This window comes from Schistocerca nitens, chromosome 6 (assembly GCF_023898315.1).
Source record: "Schistocerca nitens isolate TAMUIC-IGC-003100 chromosome 6, iqSchNite1.1, whole genome shotgun sequence".
Lineage (NCBI taxonomy): Eukaryota > Metazoa > Arthropoda > Insecta > Orthoptera > Acrididae > Schistocerca > Schistocerca nitens.
The window spans coordinates 7,500,776-7,527,938 of NC_064619.1; the positions used below are offsets into that span (position 1 = coordinate 7,500,776).

Consider the following 27,163-nt stretch of genomic DNA (forward strand, 5'->3'; position numbering starts at 1 on the left):
TGGCTCTGAGTACTATGGGACTTAACATCTGTGGTCATCAGTCCCCTAGAACTTAGAACTACTTAAACCTAACTAACCTAAGGACATCACAAACATCCATGCCAGAGGCAGGATTCGAACCTGCGACCGTAGCAGTCGCGCGGTTCCGGACTGAGCGCCTAGATCACACAAATTATGGAAGAATAAGACGATTCCAAATTTATATAAAAATTTCGTAATACTACTTTTCAATCTCATGCTTGAGAAGATGGTGCACATGAATGAAATGTGAAACTATTTCCTAACATAAAGCTTTAATCTGCCAGGAAATTTCATAAAGCTTTTTGCTTGTAGTAGGCCTAATAGGCATTTGATATTGGCACTGTGTGAATTATATTCTGTCATGTTATAAAAATGGCCATTTGTGCCAAAACAGTCTCGTTTATTTGGTGTGTCTTACAAAATTGCTCCAATATTAGAAAAGCCTCTTTTGTTTTATCTAGCAGACAGTGACAAAATTGACGTAATCAGATCGAGAAACCACATCAGTCTTGGGTATTATTCGTGTTAACAGCTTTTTCAGTGTTAGATAACGATATTTCAGTTTTTCATGTAGTGAATTGTTTGACGAGCTTTGATGAGGTAATAGATTCTTTCGCAGAAACGAAAGCATGCCATGTAAAGCTGTAGCAAGATTAGAGAGAAAAGAAATGCTAGGAGCTAAGGATTGAAGAAATGTGTACTTTCTTGCTTGTCTCTTTTCTTTATTGGTTTTATGTATCCTATATTTAATTTTATGTCACACAAAACAGCAAGTTATTAGCTAATAGGCAATAAAGAGTGAAAATTTTCTGAAGAGTTCTTGTTCTCCTGATTACAAATAATCCCATCTGCTATTAATGGCAAGGTTGGTTTTTTTTTTTTTTTTTTTTTTTTTACCAAATAACATGTCTTACATTTCCTTGAACACATATGTTTTATGTTTCAGACTTTCCAGAAATATGTGTGCTACAAGATGAACATATTTTTGAAAATTCGATTTTTTTTAGTATTGACCCAGTTAGCAAATGTCGTAGATCCGAGGCTGAAGCGCAGAACAATCTGAGTTATAGTGGATAGTCTTCACATGACCCATGTTTACATTTAGCGATTTTGCTGTTTCCCCTTTGTTTACTCTCACATCAAATGAAAACAAAACAGATATCTGGCCGGGAGCTATCAAGTGAATTAAAATCATTCACACAATTACAGAAGGCTAAAATATGTCATTAGTTTCAGATTTTATTTTATTTCCACCTTTCTGACTGTCAAGCATTAATTGCCTTGCAGAACAATGAAGTTAGTTTTGTCTGTTTGATAAAGAAATTTGACTTTTATTAACCTTTTCCGCAGAGGCAGTCAGTGTATTTGAAACGAAATGTTTAATTCCGCAGTACTGGCTAGTTTCAACTGTTCGCTGCATTTCAAGCACATGTTTTCATCTTCTAGCACGTACGGTGCTATGCCATAATAAAGAACCAAACACGATATGATACAGTACTGGTGCACCAAGAAAATTTACATCCTGAAAACCACAATGAAAAGCTTAATATCAGGTCGAGGTCTACTTGACTGGGAATCTGGACATACGAATGTGCACTTTAAGTACCAGTATGCACTTTAAATGTGCACATTTTAGTTATGGTTCACGAAATTCCAATGCTCTTGGAGTATCCTCTGATGTTTTGTTTCTATTATGACATAGTGTATGATCTTTCAACGTTTTACATGTACGTACATACGGTCTTCCTGCGTCATGATAGCTGCGCAAGCATGGTGATGCCTGTTATCTGCACTCTCTGGGAACTGCTGAAACAAACCTGTTTCTAACAGGTTGCGGAAAAATATTGCGAATGGTGGTTTGAAAAGTGTTACTTTCAAAGTAAATATCCTTTTACATAAGTTGAACTATGTGTGAGAATGTACCATGAATTTCTTAAATCATGGAGCGTTTGCCTCTCATTTAAAAATGAAAGAGCTGATGATGTGCCATTTACAATAAAGATCAGACATTTGTCATCATTAAAAAGTTTACTGGAACATTTGTGTGATTCTTAAAGTATAACACACACAAGAAAGATCAACATTATATGCAAAATCATAGCTTCTCTTGCAGGTTATTAACCTTAGAGACCAATATTATATGTGAAAGCTTTTCTTTTCTTGTAGCAACACTATGTATATTAATTTAAACTATTAACTTTCCCTGTTTGTGTGTTCGTGCTACGTAACAATGATGTTGCTGTTGGCTGACTACATCACGTGCCCTATGCTCTGAATATCCACTGTTATCGACTGCCGACATCACATGAAATGAGCTATGACTGGCTTACAGAAATGCATCGCAATCTCGATTTCAATGATTCGAAAGTAACATGCAGTGTTTGGTGGAATTCCAAAGTATACTTTCGTAATACGAAAATACACAACGTACATGTTGCTGCACATAGAAGATATTTCCAAAATCTGTCTTTTTCTCTGAGTTTTATTTTCTAAAGTGCCAGGAAATTCTATGCCTGTGTATAAAACCTTAACCATTCAAAGGATTGATAAGGGAAAATATACTGTCACTTACCATGGAGAAAGCATGTTTTTAGATGGGAGAAAGTGTATTTTTAACTGGGAAATCCGGGAAAAATCCAGGAATTTTTGTTCCGTGTCCACGTATACACCCTCACATTCTCCCAGAACTTCCCTACTATAAATAATTAATTTTAGTTGACACGATTTTTATATGAAATTCTTTTTTTCCAAATGTTCCTGCTAGTACTGTAGCATCTGCACTGTGTCTTGGGCTTGCTTATATTACATAACCCCCAGAATTCCACAAACAAATATTTATGAGTGATAATATGCTAGTATGTGATCTAACGAGCCAATACTAATAACATTTTCTTTTTCATTAGTACAAAATAAATTAGACGTTACAAATGTGTACTATATGTATTGTTTTATCTTCTGGTCCTGATTTAAAATCAGTTGTCTTGTACCAGTAACCATGATCCTCACTCTGTTGTCTATTCTCCTGTTATCCTTCCATCATTTTTCCATCTGCTTGCGTACCGTATTAGCAGTCTTCCACTTCATTGAGCCACCATCAGTTTGCCTTACAACACTTTCTTAGCATCAGTATACAGAACCAGGTCCTCTTAACCAAGAGAAAACAGGTATGTGATAAACAAGAATTAATAGACAAATATGTCAAAGACTTTGAAGTAAAATTTCTCAATAGTACAGCACTTACTCTACAACAAAAACAAGTACCATCACCAGCAATTTTCATAGAATCTGTTTTCGTGTATGAAGTTAGGTAATCAATAGCATATTCAAATAACAATCAAATAACTATAAGTGTACATAAATTTTACATACCAGAAAACTTAATCATGAGATGTCATAAACCGAAGTGTATACCAAAGGATAAATGGAAGTCATAATGGTAGGCTGAAACATGCAAGACTATGATTTCTAATCATTTACCTTATTTCACAGCATATGTGTGGCTTTTCCATGTGAACTAAACTTAGCAAAGCTTTTAATATGTACTTTTCTAATAATACTACCTCCTACACTTTTTGATACATTTTCTGTAGTGCTGCAACACTAAAATAACTTTATCACACACACTATAATGAATCTGAGTAACTAAATATCAAATGTATATCTAACGAAATAGTCATGGCAATCAAAATAATTTTAATGCAAAAAGTTTTTCAACTAGTACAATTAACACAGTAAAATTATACATTAACAATTACTGCCTCAAAACTTTTATAAACATAATGGCACTAATGTATCACATTCAATATCTGTTATCAGTGTTTTCATTTTAAAAATTCCTTCTTGAAGAGCACAATCTTCCTAATGAGAAAAGAAATACCTTGGAAAAGTTTAAGCAATCCTACAAAAGATAATAATAAGTAATGTAAATTACGTACCTGAATGTACTAAAGGACCATATCAGCACACACAATGAAGTATTGAAATTACAAGTAAACACAGACTGATATAAATAAAATGTGAATCCTCTTAACCACTCACTTAATCTAAAAATATTGTCAATATTCGTTCATAAGTATTGGTTTGCTTAGTCATATTCAAAGCCATAGTAGTGTATGTCTGTGTGTCTGCACATTAAAGTCAATACACTTACTCTGTCATGTAGCATGTCTGATTCAATTCCCTCACATTTCATACAGCATACAAATATACTGAATATTCAGTTGCTCAAGACTAATAAGTGTCATCAAACATTGTTCATAGTGTATACAGTCATCAGTGTTCATAATATAGTAAATCCATACTTTCTCCACAACTTTCAAGACATTAAGTTTCAAATTTCACTATGTTGTACATTTGTCTTACAATTTTATTTATTTATTTAGGGTCTATGTAACAAGTATTTTGCTCCAATTGAATAATCATAAGCATTGCTTAATGTTCAATAATAATGCAGTGTAACTCTTATAAATAATGATAATAATGGATTCCCTATTAGTTAAGAATAACAATACTGATGGAGAAAGATAATTTCAGTAGATTGATGGACTAGGAGAAGAATGGATGTAGCACAGAAACTAAAGTGAAAAACATTTCTAAATAGCTGGAGCCCTGTGCTTGCCATGGCACATAAAATACTGCAGATGTGTGTCCTCCTGAGGTTGATACAATTCCTCAATATAGAAATTAACAATAAAATTTTATGTCATCAGTTAGATGTGTTTTCATAAGCAACAAAATATTTTTAACTAACAAAAAGAAAAGTTTTCCTTTTTGTCTGTGACATATAATGTTTTCACTTTCCATTCAAAAATTGTACTAACTTTGTGCAACCAGTCCGTTCCCCGAGTAAATCTTTACTTAGTTTTGGAATTATCAAACAATCATTTCAAATTCTACACCTTCAATTTCAAATGTCAGTTAAGTCTGATTTCTTACTACTTTGTTGAGTCTAGCAGTAGCCCCTCTCATCCTAACTTCTGTTACTGATGTTTCAATATAAAACCTGTTTTGTCTAATTTCATCAATTAAAGCTGATATTTCAGAAATTCTAATACCTTAATTAAGCAATGCTTTCCCTTCCCAGATTCCTGTTTTCACATAAACATTAGGATTTCGTATTTCATATCAAAGTCTTCATCTAATAAGTCCTTTTCATCATCACTGAATTCCACATTCTTGCTGTTTTGAAAACTTTTGTTCTTGTTTCTAGTTAAGTTACTTGCCCTCTTCACCCCATTAATATTTAAATAAGAAACATCATTACTACATTGTTATAATGATCAGTACACAAGTTACCAAAGACCATAGTTAATAAATCTGATTGCCATTTTCTTTCCAAAAATCAGGATACTCTCTTTTGCACAAGATTGGTAATTTTTTCCAAAGTGAGTCAAACATTTGTCCAAATTGTGCACAGAAATGTTTTATTGCAAACTTCAGGATTTAGTACTGAAAACTAATTACACAATTCACATACAGATTTGTTCTGAACACTTTCAGTGACTAAATTATGAGCATCACAGTATTTGGGCATATGACAGATTCAAACATTTCATTTGTAACTTCATTTACATTTCTGCTTACCTCTGTCAATGAATAATCTTCCTCCTCATTTAACAATTTAACTTTTAATTCAACAAAAAAATCTATATTTTCATTTTCATTACTTTTAATTCTACCCTCATCAGTAACATAATTTACATTACAAATTACAAAACAATCCACATTTTCTTTTTGATTACTTTTAATTCTTCCCTCATCTCTAACATAATTTACATTATAAACACTATTTGCAACTTTATCTGTTATGATTATTGGTGCATGTATTATTATTTTGCTTTCACGTTGTGGTCCTTCAGTGGAATTACCATTAGTTTAGTGGCTCATCAATTTGTGCACCCTGACTCAAATGCTGAGCTGCATGTTGATTTCAGTTTCTATTACGTCATTCATATTCCCTGTTACATTGTGTCCCTCTGTTATCAGATTCTCTTGGTCGACCCCTTACTTAATTTCTATGACTGTTACTCATGATAGTTATTTTCTCCCCAACTTTATTGTAACCTCCCCGTCTGAAATGATTTGAACCAAAGCTATACCTGTTATTTCTTTCAACATATCTGCCCATTTTATCTACAGATTTGAGGAACTGTTCAACTGATTCATCAGGCCCGTACATTTAATGTCACTGAACATCCTCAGGTAACCTTCTCTTCAGTGCATCAGTTTGTCAATTTGTCAGAACTGTGGTTCAAATGAACAAGTTTCGTTAACTGATTTTGACAAAATTCTTTCATACCCCATTTGGGTCATATGTAACTTGAGCCATTGTGAAATTCACTTTCAATTCCAGCCTGTTCCAACTCCAACCAAAATGTGTCAAGGATATTATCTTGATATGCTAAATCTTGTGTAAAAGTTTGATTTCTCCAAGACAGTGATTCACCATCCAAATATCTTTTCATAAATTTAATTTTGGGACTGTCAGTTAAGTTTGGAATGAAATTGTCTCTACAGTATTGTAAGAAATCAAAAGGATGCAAACTACTATCTTCAGGGAAACTTCTCACTGGCTTATCAGACGAAACATTACGACCTATGTTAAAAAATGTTTTTGCAACCATCTGTTCATGTACAGTATGTAGTGTAATTGTTTTTGACATAAAACAAATTTTTTTCCAAACATGACACAATATTCTTACATTCACTGTATTGTCCTAAATGTTCTATTTAACAATATGAATTTTTGTTTCACAGTATTGTTAACAGAGACAACTTTGTTACATTAAGTTATGTTCTGCTTCTGAAATTTCACACTGCAAATTTACTTCCAAATTCGTTATTCTTGATTAAAAATCTGGGCACTGGATTCTGTTTGTAACTATGGCACCTAATTCTGTGATTTTTGGAATTTGTTGTTTCATTTTGATTATTTAATTTGTTTCTGATGGTAATAAGCTGATTACCAGAGCTCTGTTCGTGAGATGCCAGAATATGATTTCCTAGCTCCAATTCAACAGTCTCACAATTTTCAGAAATCCTACTTCCTAACTCAATTTTCACACTTCACAGTTTTATTTTAATTCGTTTTTAAGGCTCTTTTGTATTAATTTGTGTTTTATAGCATCACCATCATTAGAATTTTCTTTATAGTTTCAGAAATTAAATTATTTGCTTCAGTAATTTGCCTGCCTAGAGGGTGACTGTTTCTAGATAAAATATTTGAAGCTATTATCATGTCTCTCATAAATTATTTTGTTTACTGAACTCCTAATGCTGAATCATCTTCCTCAACAAGCCCTGAGCTGAATCACTTTTCTCTCATTTTACTGCAATTTTCAAAGTTTGAACAATAATGTAATTTAAAAAATAATCACATACACAACTAGATAAAAATGGTTCAAATGGCTCTGAGCACTATGGGACTCAACTTCTGAGGTCATCAGTCCCCTAGAACTTAGAACTACTTAAACCTAACTAACCTAAGGACATCACACACATCCATGCCCGAGGCAGGATTCGAACCTGCGACCGTAGCGGTCGCGCGGTTCCAAACTGTAGCGCCTAGAACCGCTCGGCCACTTCGGCTGGCCACAACTAGATACAAAAGTAATAAATGTTCTGTCACTGTTCTTTCTCCAACAAGGTACTTAAAAAGAAAGCTGAACTAATGTACCAGTACTCAATTTCTGCCATTATGTGCCTGGTTACATCCTCTTTGTTCTCCAGTCCTGTGTTCAGATATCTTGATTACTTTCCTGTTTCATCTCCACTTTTTGACTTTTTCATTCACTGTAGATTTGTCTCTCATTCTCTTGTAGGTTATCTGAAAAATACATCAGATCAGTACTTTTTTGTACTATATTAATATCCCAGGACAATGCACCCACATATTATAAGCCTCTTCAATGCTGCGTATTCAATGAGTTATTCATTATTTTAAAGTGAGATGCATTAAAGATGTAAAGATATTACTTATATCTAAAGTTTTTACATAGCTGATTGTCTTGATGTTGTCTTCTTTGTCTTCTTTAGAAGCATGATTATGTCCACAGGCTGGGCTGGTACATAGTGAATTAATTGATGTAAGAAATGTGAATTTCTGGTAAATTTCAAGTTACAAAGAACAGTAAAACAGCTGAACTTTTAAATGTTTATATTTTAAAACTCTTCACATGTTATGACACAACTTGAAATAATAACTCAAACAATATGTTTGCTTTCTGGAACTTTACAAAATAATTTGACCACCATTCACTATATCTTATTGCAAAATCAGTACATGATGAAGAAGTATAAACATAGTATAAGCAAAGCAAAGATTTTACATCTTTCTCAGGGACAATCACCTACACTTCTTTCCAGCAAAACTTAATAGAACTCCATTTATAGACTTGTGCTAAAACTTCAACATTGTTATAAAGACATGAATATAAATATTTAAGCATGAAATAATTAATTTTAGTTGACTTACTTTGCAACATGAACTTCTCTTTTTGTAAATGGAGATATCAACATCAACTGGTATCATAGGAATCATAATGTGTCTTTGGTTTGATTACATTACATGTTGCAGTAAAAATTTTAATAGCACAGAGGAAAAATAATGCTTTTATGCTACACCCTAAAGTTTTTATATCACAATAAATGATTCTTTAAAAACTATTACTTTTTACTGCTTAAAGTTACAGGTATTGTAACTTAGCTTGTATGTGTAGTTATATGATTTTAATTTAGGCCCACTATGACCTTACTTCATTAAGCAGTAGTAATGTCAGCAAGTAAAAATCTAAAGGTCTATAGTTACAGTTCGTCCTAGCAATTTTTAAATGACTTATGCTGCTTTCAGTTTCAGAAATTAAATTGTTTGCATCAGTAATTTGCCTGCCTAGAGGGTGACTGTTTCTAGATAAAATATTTGAAGCTGTTATCATGTCTCTCATAAATTATTTTGTTTTGTAATCTCTATCTATCTCTAAAATGTATTTTTTGTAGTGGGACCTAAGTTACTGTTTACTGTTTTTGTTTTGTTTTATGTATTACCATAAATTCTGCCCAAAAGCTTGTAAAATTGACATATTCCATATCCTGCGATAGTGTCACAACATGGATCACTGGAACAAGAGATAAATAAATAAATCACCCTTGGCAATGACTTGTTAATGAGAAAAGTGCCAGGTGGTTTGAAGTGCACATTAAACTGTGTGTTCTCCTATAATTAGCTGCAGAAATCAGTTCAAAAGTTGGAGGAAAAGAGCATACCATATCCAATGATCCATATCTATTAACAAGGCATAAAAGTAAAACACTGTGGTATTCAAACAAACCTTCAGATTAAAGATGTTATCATTATTACTATTATTGTTAAGCATTAATTTTACACTTAATCTGTTAATGTACAAGTATTTCTTCTACTCACACTAAAATTAAGTAGTCTACTACCTCATGACTATCAGGTTTCTGTTAGTATTGTAACTTTGGCCAGAAATGAGTTTTTCAAGTGTATCTTACTGTGGCGTGCAGCATCGAATGAAGTGTGACAGATTTTCATCAACCCCTATTTAACAATATATACCTACATTTTTAAATGAACTTTCTTATAATACATGAAAATAATGTTTAATAAAATTTCAGTTCACTATTTGAGAACTTACAGGTGCTGTGGGCTTTTGTTATTGAATCTGGCTAACATAATAAGCATTATTCAAGATAGCTAAAACTACATGTCACATTTTACTTCTGTTAGTTGAATTCATCTAGCAAGGAAAACCACCACTTCAACAAGTTGTAAGTTAAATGTCACCTTATGTTTTTTGTCCCTTCCAACTAAGACTGCTAAGGTGGCTATTCAGTAGAGTATAAAGATTGTCAGATCATGGAGATGAGTGCTGTCTCAGTTCAGCCTTGGGTAGTTGTGAGTAGGTTCTGATGGGCAGCCTTCAAGTGCTCTCTCACACTTAGCTCGGCACTTGCAGGATGCATTGGCATTCCTGTCTCAGTTACACTGTACACAACACTACATTAGAACACTGATATACAGATAGAATTTAACACTCTCACATTTAACTACTTGTAGCCCTGTTTAACAAAACACAGACGGAAGGATTTTTAAAGAAAAACAACGAGAAGAATATAATGGGTTCTGCAACTCTGCAATTTGTGAGAGGTGTCATAGCACTCTTATAGGGAATAAGCCAATCCCCCAATGCAATATCATTTTCTTCCACAGCTCCCCCACATCCCATCCTGGAGTAAGCATTTAAGCTTTTAAAGCCGTAAGGTGAACAATCCTCCATATCATGTCACCAGTAACCTCTCTCCTACATTTGGTTCACAGGAGTTCTCCTGGATACCTTGTGGAACTAGCATTGCTAGAAGAAAGGGCATTACAGAGAACCGACTTAGCCACAGACTTGGGAATTGTTTCCAGAACGAATTTCCTCCATACAGCAGAGTGTCCACTGATTTGAAAATTCCTGGGAGATCTCTGCTTATGTGAAGTTTGGAAAATAAAAGAGAGGTACTGCCAGAAGGAAAGCTGTGAGAGTAGTTAGTGAGCTGTGCTTCAATAGCTCAGTCAATAGAGAATTTGCCTATGAAAGACATTTGTTCTGTTTTCGAATCTCAGTCAGCACATTGTTAGTATGTCAGGAAATTTTAAATCAGCATAAATTCTGCTGCAGTGGAAACATTCATTCTGAAAGTTGAAAATTAAGATGGTGGCTCAGATGACAGAATGTTAAAAGTTTCTTAGACAAGTTATACAAATTAAACTTACAACATTTATCCCTCAAAATGTGATCATATGCTAGCCAAGCATGACTCACATAACTCTACAGCTTATGCAATAATATGCTTCAAAGTATTCTTTGAGAATTGTCGAGCTTTTGATTTTGCTTCTTTTGTCATTAAGTGTTGTCGTGATTGCAATGGCAATCAGTGATGTCTTTGTTTTTGTTCTTAGATTAGATTAGATTAGATTAGATTAATACTAGTTCCATGGATCATGAATACGATATTTCGTAATGATGTGGAACGAGTCGAATTTTCCAATACATGACATAATTAGGTTAATTTAACAACATACTTAAGTTAATATAACAACTTTATTTTATTGTGTTTTTCTGTTTTTCTTTATTTTTTATTTTTATTTTTTTTTATTTTTTAAAAATATTTTTTTTATTTTTTTTCTTAATTTATATCTAAAAATTCCTCTATGGAGTAGAAGGAGTTGTCATTCAGAAATTCTTTTAATTTCTTCTTAAATACTTGTTGGTTATCTGTCAGACTTTTGATACTATTTGGTAAGTGACCAAAGACTTTAGTGCCAGTATAATTCACCCCTTTCTGTGCCAAAGTTAGATTTAATCTTGAATAGTGAAGATCATCCTTTCTCCTAGTATTGTAGTTATGCACACTGCTATTACTTTTGAATTGGGTTTGGTTGTTAATAACAAATTTCATAAGAGAGTATATATACTGAGAAGCTACTGTGAATATCCCTAGATCCTTAAATAAATGTCTGTAGGATGATCTTGGGTGGACTCCAGCTATTATTCTGATTACACGCTTTTGTGCAATAAATACTTTATTCCTCAATGATGAATTACCCCAAAATATGATGCCATATGAAAGCAATGAGTGAAAATAGGCGTAGTAAGCTAATTTACTAAGATGTTTATCACCAAAATTTGCAATGACCCTTATTGCATAAGTAGCTGAACTCAAACGTTTCAGCAGATCATCAATGTGTTTCTTCCAATTTAATCTCTCATCAATGGACACACCTAAAAATTTGCAATATTCTACCTTAGCTATATGCTTCTGATTAAGGTCTATATTTATTAATGGCGTCATACCATTCACTGTACGGAACTGTATGTACTGTGTCTTATCAAAATTCAGTGAGAGTCCGTTTACAAGGAACCACTTAATAATTTTCTGAAAGACAGTATTGACAATTTCATCAGTTAATTCTTGTTTGTCAGGTGTGATTACTATACTTGTATCATCAGCAAAGAGAACTAACTTTGCCTCTTCATGAATATAGAATGGCAAGTCATTAATATATAATAAGAACAACAAAGGACCCAAGACTGACCCTTGTGGAACCCCATTCTTGATAGTTCCCCAGTTTGAGGAATGTGCTGATCTTTGCATGTTACGAGAACTACTTATTTCAACTTTCTGCACTCTTCCAGTTAGGTACGAATTAAACCATTTGTGCACTGTCCCACTCATGCCACAATACTTGAGCTTGTCTAGCAGAATTTCATGATTTACACAATCAAAAGCCTTTGAGAGATCACAAAAAATCCCAATGGGTGGTGTTCAGTTATTCAGATCATTCAAAATTTGACTGGTGAAAGCATATATGGCATTTTCTGTTGAAAAACCTTTCTGGAAACCAAACTGACATTTTGTTAGTACCTCAGTTTTACAGATATGTGAAGCTACTCTTGAATACATTACTTTCTCAAAAATTTTGGATACAGCTGTTAGAAGGGAGATTGGACGGTAATTGTTGACATCAGATCTATCCCCCTTTTTATGCAAAGGATAACAATAGCATATTTCAGTCTATCAGGGAAAATGCCCTGTTCCAGAGAGCTATTACACAGGTGGCTGAGAATCTTACTTATCTGTTGAGAACAAGCTTTTAGTATTTTGCTGGAAATGCCATCAATTCCATGTGAGTTTTTGCTTTTAAGCAAGTTTATTATTTTCCTAATTTCAGAGGGAGAAGTGGGTGAGATTTCAACTGTAGCAAATTGCATAGGTATGGCCTCTTCCATTAACAGCCTAGCATCTTCTAATGAACACCTGGATCCTACTATATCCACAACATTTAGAAAATGATTATTAAAAATATTTTCAACTTCTGACTTTTTGTTCGTAAAGTTTTCATTCAATTTGATGGTAATACTGTCTTCCTCTGCTCTTGGTTGACCTGTTTCCCTTTTAATAATATTCCAAATTGTTTTAATTTTATTATCAGAGTTGCCGATTTCAGACATGATACACATACTCCTGTATTTTTTAATAACTTTTCTTAATATAACACAGTAGTTTTTATAATTTTTGATAGTTTCTGGGTCACTACTCTTTCTTGCTGTCAGATACATTTCCCTTTTCCGGTTACAAGATATTTTTATACCCTTAGTAAGCCATGGTTTGTTACAAGGTTTCTTACGAGTATATTTAACTATTTTCTTGGGGAAGCAGTTTTCAAATGCATTTACAAAAATGTCATGAAATAAATTATATTTTAAATTGGCATCAGGTTCACGGTACACCTCATCCCAGTCTAACTGCTGTAGGCTTTCCCTGAAATTTGCAATTGTTAAATCGTTGACTGGACGTACTACTTTGGAGGACTGTTTAGTATTGCTGAATGGAGCTATGTCATATATTGTAACTAGCTGTGCACCATGATCAGAAAGACCATTCTCAACAGGCTGAGCATTTATCTGGTTAAACTTATCTTGGTCTATAAAGAAGATATCTATCAGTGAGCTGCTATCCTTTACCACCCGAGTAGGAAAATCAATAACGGGTGTCAAATTGAAAGAACCGAGTAATACTTCAAGGTCATTTTTCCTATTACCCTCTTTCAGAGAATCTACATTGAAGTCCCCACAAATAATAATTTGCTTCCCCCTGTCTGACAGATAGCACAACAAGGAGTCCAAATTTTTCAGAAATAGATGAAAATTTCCTGATGGGGACCTATATACAGTTACAATTATAAATGTGCCTTTATTTAATTTAAGCTCACAGGCACATGCTTCTATATGTTTCTCTACACAAAACTTTTTTGTTTCTATACTTTTTGCACAATGATAACTTTTGACATATATGGCAACTCCTCCTTTCTCCATATTTTCTCTCATTACATGTGCAGAGAGCTTATATCCACTTACATTTACCTTATCCATATCAGTAACAATGTGATGCTCAGACAGGCATAGTATATCTATTTCATTCTCAGCTTCTAAAACTTCTAAACAAACCAGAAGCTCATCTACTTTATTCTTTAAACTCCCAATATTTTGATGAAATATACTTACATTATTTTTAATTATACTTTTATGAGAACCTTTCCTTATTCTAACATTTGCAGTACTCTCCTGTCTGAGTTTCTCATTGTGCTTAGGCCTAGTTCCTATACCAGTGGTCACACGGTGTTCAGAGAGGCAGATTATGTCAACTGGGTTGGGTGACTTTAATTCATCAATGCAATTACCTAGGACTGAGATACAACTTGGTGGAGATAAAATTTCTGGTGATTGGTGAAAATTTATAATTGATAGCTGTGATTGGTGATCCAATGTGCTAGAATTGTGCTGTTTAATTTCTTTCCTAAACTGAAGATTTGTTTCAATCCTGACCTCTCGTAGAACTTGACATCTTTCTGCCTTACCTATCCTAAAAAAGGTGCTGCTCCAACACCTGTAACCACTGGTATTTCACCATTCATGGCAGTGCCTCCCCCCCTTAAATTTCCTGCTATTACCCCAGCCAGTTTCCCCTTCCCTTTCCTGTTGAGATGTAGGCCGTGCCTGGTATAGTCCCACCTACTGAGATAATCAACAGGAACCACACCAATATGAGCCCCCGCACCCGACCCAAGCAGCCGTTCCAACTCCAAATTAACTCTCCCAACAGAAGAGTTCAAATGAGGCCGGTCATGGCGTCTCAGGACAGATACAAATTCAACATTGGTGTGTCTCGATGCCGACGCAATCTTTACCAGGTCACACTCTATACTGTACCCAGGATCTCTGTCGATGCTGTTCCCTGGCCCTCCCACAATAACCACGGTGTCTTCCCTGGTAAATCCTTTACAGAGTGAACCTAAATCCTCTGTCACCTGATCCAGACTAGCACTTGGTTTGAAAAATTTGTGACCTGGTATTCTGGTCCTAATTCCTCCTGCAGAAGTTGGCCTACACCTCTGGCATGAGAACTGCCTAACAACAAAACTTTCTTCCTTTTCGATGACTTTCCTACATTCTTTTTCAATTTCCTATTGAAAGTTTGTTGTGTCCTGTCTACACCTACCTCTGCTTGAGGCTCATCAGTTTCTAACTGAAGCAACAGGTCAAACTTATTTTTGACATTCACCACAAAACTGTCAGACTTAGTTCTAGGCCTGTCCCTTCTGCTACCTGTTGCCACTTCCCACCTCTCTTTGCCCTTCTCCCTCCTTAACCTGTCCAGATCTTCCCTAGCCTGATCTAGCTCAGCCTGAAGGGCAGCAATTTTCCCCTCCTGTTCCACTATCTTCCTATCTCTGCTACAAATCCTACATAACCACTGATGAGCCTGAACCACTTTCCAACACCCACGCCACTGCAATCCCCCCAGTGAAAAAAACTACTACATCCATCACACCAAACCCCGGAACTAACAATTCTACGGCAAGTCAGGCACTTCTCACTCATGGCAAAAATAATACTTTAGCTACAATAAATCAATTAAATTACCGAAAATCAAAAAAGACGTTACAAGAATTAAGCCTATTCACAAACGTACATAAGCAAGTTTCTGATTTAAAATTCCGCTGTTTTTCTGAGATCTGTATTAAAACAATGAAGGTATACGCTATTTATTATATATTTCACTCGATTGAATGAAAAAAAGGACAATTAAACGAGGTACTTTAACTTTGATTCTCCAAAAACGTTACGAGAATTAGGCCTATAAACAAATGTATATAGGCAAGTTTCTGATATAAAGTTACGCTGTTTTTCTGAAATCTGTATTAAAACAATGAAGTTATACGCTATTTACGGTAGTTTACTTATTTGTTACCGAGAAACTAGTTAAATTACCGTGAAACAATAAACAAACACGTTTACAAAATTTAAGCCTAAGCGCGACTTCGCCAAGTTACGATCTTTTCGTGTTTTCTGAAAAAATACGCAAAGAAAAGTCAAACCTTTAATGGCAAGACTAAACGATACACTAATGCACGTATTTAATTTGTTGTCGGCGTTAAACTAAATTATATTCCTGTCTAAATCACTTAACTTTCTGGAAATGGTTTCTGGCGTCACTTACTCGGCGGCCATCTTGGAACTGTGTAGCCTAAAAAATTAGTAAATACTGCACTAAGGGCTTTATTTTTTTTATTTTTTTTTTTTTTTTTATTTTTACACAGACACAGAACTCAAGTTTCACTTTGATGACTATTGAAACACTGGTGGCTTTGAATCTTTAACTTTTGACTGTGCATTTTCCTAGCAAGAACAAAAAAATTACATGGCAGGTACATTCGCAGCATATTAACACTACTCTCTTAAAAGGACCAGAACTCCATTATACTTACCACTCATGCCACTGTCAACATTTTAACTTTCTTTTATGTGAATACCATTATCTTTTTATACTCTAACATGTTTTGGGCAAGGTGTACAGCGCGATGGCCTCTGATATCCATCTTTCGACATGTCCAGAAGGTAAAACATATATTGCACAATCGAGGTGAATTGGTGAGTGTTTGCTAAATCTGCCACTGAAAGTAATGAGATATTTGCACTTTTTAATTTCACAAATTATCTCATTACATATATTATCCTCAATAAAAATGATACAATCTTCAAACATACACACCTTTTGGAAATATCTGAAATGTGATCTTCTCCTTTGTTCCCATAAGTGTTTATGAGTTCTGATAAGAAAGTATCGGATTTGATGAGTCTACATCTACATCTGCATCCATACTCCGCAAGCCACCTGACGGTGTGTGGCGGAGGGTACCCTGAGTATCTCTATTGGTTCTCCCTTCTATTCCAGTCTTGTATTGTTCGTGGAAAGAAGGAATGTCGGTATCCTTCTGTGTGGGCTCTAATCTCTCTGATTTTATCCTCATGGTCTCTTCGCGAGATATACGTAGGGGGGAGCAATATACTGCTTGACTCTTCGGTGAAGGTATGTTCTCGAAACTTTAACAAAAGCCCGTACCGAGCTACTGAGCGTCTCTCCTGCAGAGTCTTCCACTGGAGTTTATCTATCATCTCCGTAACGCTTTCGCGATTACTAAATGATCCTGTAACGAAGCGTGCTGCTCTCCGTTGGATCTTCTCTATCTCTTCTATCAACCCTATCTGGTACGGATCCCACACCGCTGAGCAGTATTCAAGCAGTGGGCGAACAAGCGTACTGTAACCTTCTTCCTTTGTTTTCGGATTGCATTTGCTTAGGATTCTTCCAATGAATCTCAGTCTGGCATCTGCTTTACTGACGATCAACTTTATATGATCATTCCATTTTAAATCACTCCTAATGTGTACTCCCAGATAATTTATGGAATTAACTGCTTCCAGTTGCTGACCTGCTATTTTGTAGCTAAATGATACGGGATCTATCTTTCTATGTATTCGCAGCAGATTACACTTGTCTACATTGAGATTCAATTGCCATTCCCTGCACCATGCGTCAATTCGCTGCAGATCCTGCTGCATTTCAGTACAATTTTCCATTGTTACAACCTCTCGATACACCACAGCATCATGTGCAAAAAGCCTCAGTGAACTTCCGATGTCATGAGTACTTCGAGAAGTCCAAACAAATCACCATTTTATGTAGAAACAGAAGTGTCACTTCTCTCACAACAAGTAAATCCATGATTTGACAAGAATATAATATCTTCTACCTTACACTGAAGCATTATTATTTTCTTTCCACCTCTATGAAAACTGAAAAACAAAGCACTCACTCTTCAGGTTCAGATTTAACAACACAAACATATTTGCATTGTCTTCTGTAGTCTGTTCATATTGAACTTGACTAAGATTAATAACTTAAGGGTAGAGGAGACCATTCACCAAATAGCAGAAGCATTAAGTTTGGAATAAATCCTTTGTTGAGCTAGAGTACAAACAAACACACACACACACACACACACACACACACACACACACACACACACACACATACCTGCACCTCTACATCAGGCAGCTGGACACAGAGTGCCAGGATTTAATTTTGATGTTTGGACTAGAGTGAGGTAGGGTTGTGTTGGGCGGGGTGAGGGTACGTAGAGGGAGGGAGAGGTGGGAGACAGGAAAAGAGGTTAGGGGTGGGTAGATATTGGCTTGGAGGGAGGCAGTAGGTTTGCTAGCTAGGAATGCAGGAGGGAGGGGTGGCATTTGCATGAACTAGGCATGTGATGCACAGCTGTTAGAGCTGGTGCAGTGCAGCATGTGATGAAGGATACTTGGGTTGGGAAGGGGTGGCAGGAAAGAGGAAGGGAAAACTGTTGGGTGACAGGTGTGAGGACATTGGGTTAACGAAGATGGGTCAGAAGAGTTATGGGGATGAAGGATATTTTGCGAGGATAACTTCCATCTGAATAGTTTAGAAAAGCTGGTGCAGGAGGGAAGGATCCAGATGGTTCGTGTTGTGAAGCAGCCATTGAACTTGAGCATGTTGTCCTCAGCTGCGTGCTGTGCCACTGGCTGATCAACTTTGTTCTTGGCTGCTGTTTAGCACTGGTCATTCATTCTGGTGGACAAGTGATTGGTTGTCATATCAACAAAAAAAAGCTGTGCATAACAGTTGGTATATGATGTGGGTGCTTTCACAGGCTCCATCTCTGATGGTGTAGGATAGAAAGGACTGTAATAATAAAAGCTGTGTGCGTGGATTGGGCAGGCCTTGCACCTGGGTCTTCTGCAGGTATCATATAGTAGTGGAAGGGCTTAGGGATGTTGTGTAGGTTGTGTGGGTGACGAAATACCAGTTAAGGAGGAGTGGGAAGTGTGTCCCTCATTTCTGGGCATGATGATAGATAATCAAAACCCTAATGAAAGGTATGGCTCAGTATTTTCCCGTCCAGGGTGGTAAGGTGCAGTGGTGGCACTACTTTGTAGCTGATTCTTGGGGCTGGTGGGAGCATTAGGGCTGTGTGAGGTTATAACATGGGAAATCTGTTTGCAGACTGGGTCTGGGGGACAGTGCACATCTGTGCAGGTCTTTTTGAGACCTCCAGCATACTTGGCAAGGGAGTTCTCGTCACTGCAAATACGCTGTCCACAGGTAGCTAGGCTGTATGGGAGTGAATTTTTGGTGTGGAAGGGATAACAGCTGTTGAAGTCCAAGTACTGTCAGTTACTGACGGACAGAGGTGTCGATGGTGCCATCAGAGAAGTGGAGGTCACTGTCCAGGCAGTTGTCCAGGTGAAGCCTATCCCTACCTGTCACTGTTGATGCCACCTCCATATATGCCATCAGACGTTCATGTCCATGCCATTACCACTATTAAACACTGCCTATCCCAATGTCCTTGAGACTCCAAACCCACTAACAACTACATCCTGCCACACAACTACTTCTGATTTGAGGGGAAGGTATGTAAGCAGGAAGGGGAAGGTATGTGGCACATCCACAGGCACTTGCGTGGAACCCTCCTAGGTCAACTTTTTGTGGGCCTTCTTAGCCTCCAAATGACCCAGACCCCTTGTCTCGTTCAGGTTCATTGATGATATCTTCATGATCTGGACTCTGGGCCAAGACACACTATCCTCATTCCTACACAATCTCAACACCTTCTCTCCCCTCTGCTCCACATGGTCCACCACAACCTAGTGTGCAACTTTTCTGAGTGTTGACCTCCACATCCCTCATGGCTACAATCACACCTCTGTCTTTATCAAACTCACTAACCACCAACAGCACCTGCATGCCAACGGCAGTCAACCCTTCTACACCAAGAAATTGGTGGTGTATCTGCAGTGATGAGAACTCGCTTGCTCTGTATGCTGAATGTTTCGTGAAGGCCTTCGCAGACAGTTACTACCCCCCAAACCTAGTCCAAAAACAGATATCCCATACCATATCCTCACACCACACCCTCCCACCAGCCCCAAGAGACAGCTACGATGGAGCATCCCCTTTGTCAACCGTGTCACCATGGACCAGAAAAATGGAACCATATCCTTTGCCAGTGCTTTGGTTACCTATCATCACACCCAGAAGTGGGGGATATCCAACCCAAGGTCCTTCCAAACCCTCTTAAAGTGGTATTTTGTTGCCCTTTCAACCTATTATTCATCCACTGCAAGTTGAAGATTCACATAGTCGCTGTCGAGAATGGGAGAAGGAGTGCCTTGCCCAGCATTAGGACTGCTGAGGAGAAAGGAGTGGTGAGGGGAAGGCAGCACTGGCTACAGGCCACAGACCTAACACTGTTGCCCTTAACAATATGCACAGTAATGCTTTATGTCTAGAGGCAGCTTAATTTTTTTTTTTTTTTTTCGTATTCCATTAATCCGTATTGTGATAAATCACAAGGATGTGGAATGAGTCATGATTACATACAACAGATATAATACACATATATAAAATGACAAAAATGTACCATAAGATTATGAATAAGTTTGTAGGTTAAAATCAAATCAAAGGTATAGCTCAAGTAATATAAAACAATACCTAAAAAGGAAATATAGTACATTTTCCAAATTAAACAAATAATACACATATATAAAATGACAAAAATGTACCATAAGATTATGAATAAGTTTGTAGGTTAAAATCAAATCAAAGGTATAGCTCAAGTAATATAAAACAATACCTAAAAAGGAAATATAGTACATTTTCCAAATTAAACAGTTAATGTGATCTATAGCAAACAAATTTTTATCAGTATAAAAAATCATTGCTTTATCTGTAGATACTCATCAAGAGAATAGAAGGAATTTACCATTAGGTATTCTCTCAATTTACATTTAAAAGTAGGTAAGACATTAATGTGATCTTTAATACCTGATGGAAGGGAGTTGAAAATTTTTGTGGCTGAATAATGAACACCTTTCTGAACAAGACTTAAATGTTTCAGATCCCTGTGTAGATCATTTTTAGACCTAGTATTATGATCATGACATTCACTATTAGTTTTAAAAAGAGATAGGTTGTTAGAAACAAAAATCATCAAAGAAAATATGAATTGAGAGGTAAGTGTTAATATTTGTAACTTATGAAACAGACTTCTGCAAGAATATCTTGGATGAACACCACTCATGATTCTAACAGCTCTCTTCTGTGCAGTAAATATTTTTTTGGCTAAAGGCTTGTTGCCCCAAAATATTATGCCATACGACATGATAGAATGAAAATAACCAAAGTAGGCAGCTTTAGTAGCGTCCTCATCACCAATGGGGGTGATTACACGCAGAGCATAAGTTGCCACACTGAGCCTTCTATGTAGGTCTAAGATATGCTCAGACCAGTTCAGCTTGCCATCAATTAGAATGCCCAAGAACTTAGATGATTCACAGTGTAGTATGTTTTGGTTACCACAGTTTAAGTGGCATACTTCATTTTCTTGTTGAGATGTGTGAAATTGCATATACTGAGTTTTCTGAATGTTTAGAGTTAGTCCATTGCACTTAAACCAGTGTAGGATGTCAACGAGTACAGCATTACATTTATTTTCTAGGTCACTGTTAGTTCGACTTTCAAGCAGAATAGTGGTGTCATCGGCAAAAAGAGTAAATTTACACTCGGTGTCTGTGCAAAGTGGGAGATCATTGATGAAGATAAGGAAAAGCAAAGGTCCTAGGATGGACCCCTGAGGCACACCACACTTTAATGTGCCCCAATCAGAAGAAATGGGACTATCATTGGCACCATTAATTATCACCTTCTGTTTTCTGTTTTGCAGATATGATTCTATCCATCTACCAATGCTACCTCGCAAGCCATAAAAATTAGCCTTATGTAAGAGAATGTTGTGGTCCACACAGTCAAAGGCCTTAGACAAGTCACAAAAAATTCCAATAGGTGACATTTTATTATTTATTGACTCTAAAATTTCATTTGTGAGAGAAAAAATAGCCTGCTCAGTTGATCTACCTTTTTGGAAACCAAACTGGTTTCTGTTGAGTATGTTGTGGCTGTTAAGATGTTCTACAATTCTTGTATACATTAGTTTCTCTAATACTTTTGAGAAACTACTTAGTAGTGATATTGGACGGTAGTTAGATAAATTAGTTTTGTCACCCTTCTTGAAAAGTGGTTTCACAATGGCAAGCTTTAGTCTCTCTGGGACAACACCTTGCTGGATAGACTCATTAAAAATGTGACACAGGACTTGACATATGTGGTCACTACAATGCTTCAGTATTTTTGGTGAAATATTGTCAATACCAGTGGAATTTTTATTTTTTAAGGCCTTGATGGTATTTTTAACTTCAGTAATAGTAACTGGGGCAATACAAATTGGGTCATACGTGTTAGGGTTAGCTCTATGTAATAAATGCGTAAATGTTATTATTGCTTCTAGATAATTGAATATCTTTCAACTAGTGCAGATTTTCTCCACTTCTGGTAGCACCAGTAACATTATCAAGTTATTGTGGACAAGCAGTGCATGACATCCTGGTCCATTAGTATGCAACTTCCACTCCAAACTTCTTGCCACAGCTCTGTCTTCCATTCATCACATGCCTCGGCTGTGCAGCTGTCACCCCTCCGTTTAGCATCTCTAGACAGCTGTCCCCCTCTAAGCTGCTAGCTACCTGCTCCTAACTCATCTTCCTGCCTCCCATCTCTCCCTCCCTCTACCCACCCTACCTAACACAATCTCCAACCAACATTGGTCTGGCTGCTAAATTGCAATTCCGGTATTGCGTGTCCAGTACGGCACAAGTGTGTGTGTGTGTGTGTGTGTGTGTGTGTGTGTGTGTGTGTGGCTAAACTATTTACATTGGACAGAACTTTTTCTACTTTATTTAGATGAATCTTAAATATTTTTCATTTGTTGATACCTTCTTTGACAAAGACAGATCGATATCTGGGTGAGATAGTTTTGTACAGAAAGCAAAATAAACTAATTTTGCTTTGTGTATAGTAGAGATAACTCCTTTCCTGGCCAACATTAGGAATTTCACGAGTCTTTGTGAAATAAGGCTTCTGGCAACACCCTGATACATATTTATTTTTGTAGCACCTTATGAAAGTAGAGAAGTCACAATTAAATGTTCTGACTGCTTCAACTTCCTTTTAGTATCCAATACTCTTTTGCATTTTCATCTAATTCTGAAGAATTAAATTGGTTGCAGAAATGTTGTTATTCCTCTTGAGCAAATTAGTTAGAATTTTAGAACTGTGATGTTTTTCTCTTCTTCACTGGACCACATGACTTTTTAATTTTTTTTTCTAAATCATCAGTCCCCTAATATCCATTTGCCTTATTTAAATGAGTACTTTTAGATTTCTAATCTCTCACAATGTTTTTGTGTTTCATGTGCACACCCTAATTAGAATTCTCTTTTCGTCTGATAGCTCTTCCTGAGTATCCCCTCTTGGAGAGCCAAATGAGAGACTATTTTACCTTCAGAATATTTTATTTATGTGTAAGTTCTCATGTCATTTAGCAGATAATTTTATGTACTAGGCAAAGTTAATGATAATGTGATAGTTTCCCGTTGACTTCTACATTGCAGCAATGCAACCGTATAAGTCGCCTCGAGCACACTCACAAGTAGCATCACAAATTATCCTACCATATTCCCTGATTTACACGAATTGTCACTACTGGAGGAGCTGCTTCCTTCCTGCAAAATGAAGCTTTTGTCTATACCACCGCCAACAGAAAGGGCTGGTGCTTCTATACTCTCAGTTATATTGATCTGTTGGTTCTATTCACCTCACATACCGTTGCAATCTCCACTGTAATTATGGCAAGAGTCTCCTATGACAGACTAGCTGCAAGGTTCATTGGGACAAAACTTTGGAAGTATCTGTTACTCCTTCGTGACTCTTCCCTTATCATAATTTGTGACAGATGGAGTTTTGCTCGTAAGTGAATTCAGCTTAGCAGTATTATCACTTTATTGTAAACACTTCCTTGCAGCATGTGTGGTGTTTCTTTCTGCTCTGGAGATGCTCCCTTCCCCACTGTTGCACAACTACATCAATTTTTCATTCCACCATCACTTATTTCTTTAAATGTCATCTTTGTGTTTGTGCGGCAATCAAAGAAAAATTATCAGTACCTCACAAAATTTAAAATATTGCTCTGTTTCTGGTTACTCAACAGTACGATATCTGTTCAAAAAATTTTGGAACATTCATAATTTTATGCCAGTGGTGTGTTGGAGCAAAGTGCTGTGGGCATCCGTGCATGTTCCTGTGTTTAGTGTGTAATTGCTGGAAGTTTCACTGTTGTATGAATGTTAGGTATTGTTCAGTACTGTAATGAGTAAAACTTGGGTTGCACAGTTTGTGAATTTCAAGATGATGGAGTTGAAGGAGCAATGTGTCTGCATTAAATTTTGCATGAAACTCAAGAAAATCCATACAGAGACATACCAGATGATGCAGGGAGCCTATGGTGATGAGTGCTTGAGCCATGTTCAGTGTTACAAATGGCTCACATGGTTTAAAAATAGACAGACAGAACTTAAGGATACCCTTTGACATCTACTGATGATGCTCATGTCAGGAATGTCAGCAAAATTATGCTTGCCAATTGAAGACTGTCTGTCAAAGAGATTGGAGAAGAATGTAACATTTCAGTTGGATCATGTCATGAAGTTCTGATACAGGATCTTGGAATGCATTATGTTGCCACTAAGTTCATGCCACAGCTTATGAGTCAAGACCAGAAAGACCTTCGCCTCGCAGTCTAGGAAGAGCTTTTGGATCACGCATATAACAATGAGTGTTCCTTAACAGAATCGTAACTGGTGATGAGATGTGGGTCTATGCTTATGATGTTGAGACCAAGGTTCAGTCTTCACATTACATTGGGAAAGGTTCTCCTAAGGGCAAAAAAAGCTTGTTAGGCCAGAACAAATGTCAAAGATATGCTAAGAGTTTTCTTTGACTTTGACGGATTAGTTCATCATTAATTCATGCCAAAGAGACAAATTGTTAATTGATGGTACTACTGGGACGTGTTGCAATGTCTACTGGAAAATGTGAGAAGGAAACGGCCTGAAATGTGGTGAAACAATTCATGGATCTTGCATCACGGTAATGCACCTACACATTTATCCCTGTTGGTGCATGATTATTGCACAAAAAATGAAATCACTATGCTTCCTCATCCTCCATACTGTCCAGACGTAGCCCCTGCAGATTTTTTTTTTTTTACTTCCAAAGTTGAAAACCCCATTGAAAGGACAAAGATTTACAACAATAGATGAGATAGAAGAAAATTCATAGACAGTGCTTAGCACGATCCAGCAAGAAGTGTACCAAGACTGCTTCTGAAGTGGAAATGGCATTGGGAGTAGTGTATCAATTGTGGAGGAGAGTATTTCGAAGGAGAACATGCACAATAAGTAAAAGGTAAGTGTAGAAAAATTTTGTGGACAAAGCTCTGGAATTTTTTGAACAGACCTCGTATATGTAAAGTCCTGAAACTACTTATTTTCTAAAGACATGTTGCTATGATTTTATGCCATATTTCACTATCTGATATAGTTTTTAAGTTTTAAAGCTGTATATTTGTTGAAATGAAATTTGTTTGTTACAAAATAAAATTATGCCGAGTATTTGGCATATATCTGCTGCCTTTCTGATTCAGAGCAGAGTTCGTGCTGTGTGACAGATCCCAGAATCTCCATTCTGGCTTATGGCCAAGGGGCAAGAGAAGAAAGCTGAAGCTTCGATGGAATGGCTGAGAGGCTCATTAGCTCACCATAAAATGAATGAAGAAATGACAGAGGTTCAGCAACATGTGGCATCAGATGATCGTGCAGTCTGCATTCTCTATGAACCACAGAAATTCAATGTGCGGCATGACAATCTTGGTCTCGATTTGAGCCCAGGAGAATCTGTACCCAAAAGTGTTGCAGAGAATAGGTGCAGCAGTGAACGTGGATGTGGTGGGGTGAGTATTCTTTGATCTTATCTTATGATTGGTCTTATTGCTTATTTGTCAGAGACAGAATCAGTTGCTTAATTGTTTAGCCTTGCAAATACAAATGAAATATTTAACAGCAATAATTGTATGGATGGGAAGGTTTTAACAAATGCTTATTGATGTTTTCATCCAACATAAATTTACATGTATTTTGCATGAGATTACCTTAAATATGAGACATTATAAGAAATCAAAGAAAGGCATTTGTACACATGCAAACTAAATGCATAATTAATAACTGGGGATATAATAGAGTCAGAAGATGGGCCTGCATCAAAGCTAAAGATTTCAAGTAAAAGAGAAGATTAAAAACAGCAAAAATTGTGTAAAAATGTTAACACATGAATAATTGATCCAGAATAAAAAAAAGTGAAGCCTTATATCTGGCACTTTGAGGATGTGTAATGGAATGGAATTGGCCTCTGTCAAAGAGATAATGGTAGACAAAAAGTACTGGTTACTAATCTGAATCACTGAAACTGTGTGACAATACAAGGAAAAACATGTTTTGGTAATAAAAAGGATAAATTTCAGTTGCCTCCATATCTGAGTCTATGACTACCAAGTAAATGACTGAGGTCCAGTTCTTAAAAGTTTCTTTCATGAGAGAGATAGATTGGGGTACTCACACAACTGAGGACCTGTGTAAAAGAGCAAAGGTGACTGTAGGTTTGTAAGCTGATGTCAGAGCAGTAAGTCCACACCTCACGTCATTCATTGACACCTTTGGCAGTGAAAGAAGAAATGGTCAGCTATCAGCACCACATTATTCTCAAGATCAGATCATGGAACATATTTTCTGTCCTGTACAAGAACATGCACTCATGGTCTAGTAGTATAAGTACTCAACATCTAGCGGTAGCTCCTTCGACTAGTAATCAAAGTGTCCTGGGTACCAAGTCCAGGCCAAGCTGCTGCTTAAATTCTGCACAAAAATCATCAGCAGTGCTAGCCGAACACTTCCCATATAAGGAGTCGCCCTTGTCCAAACAATGGCCTCGTCAAGAGAAGCAGAGTTTCAGTGCAACCTCTTACTCTTGGGGTGGGAAACTGCCCATAAAAGGTGATTAGTGGCTTGAGGATGCAGAAGACAATGGAAACCACTATATTAAAGACACATAATGTGTATCCACAGGTCATGTGGCCTGTAATTGAAAATGTTTCATGATGATATCTCCATTGGAAAAAGATTACAGACTGTTAAGGATTTCTGGTCAGACAAATGTAGCGTAATATCAATAGCAAAAGCAAATGGTATACTGA

At 36.5% G+C, this 27,163-nt stretch overlaps 1 protein-coding gene across 1 annotated transcript in view; it reads left to right on the forward strand.

Annotated features, from left to right (window-relative positions):
* LOC126262764 (facilitated trehalose transporter Tret1-like) overlaps window positions 1–27,163 on the forward strand; it is a 268,316-nt gene that overhangs the window by 211,840 nt on the left and 29,313 nt on the right. Inside the window, exon 6 of the mRNA XM_049959577.1 lies at window positions 25,586–25,867. Within this exon, the coding sequence (XP_049815534.1) occupies window positions 25,586–25,867 (282 nt within the window). The remainder of the gene's footprint in view (window positions 1–25,585; window positions 25,868–27,163) is intronic.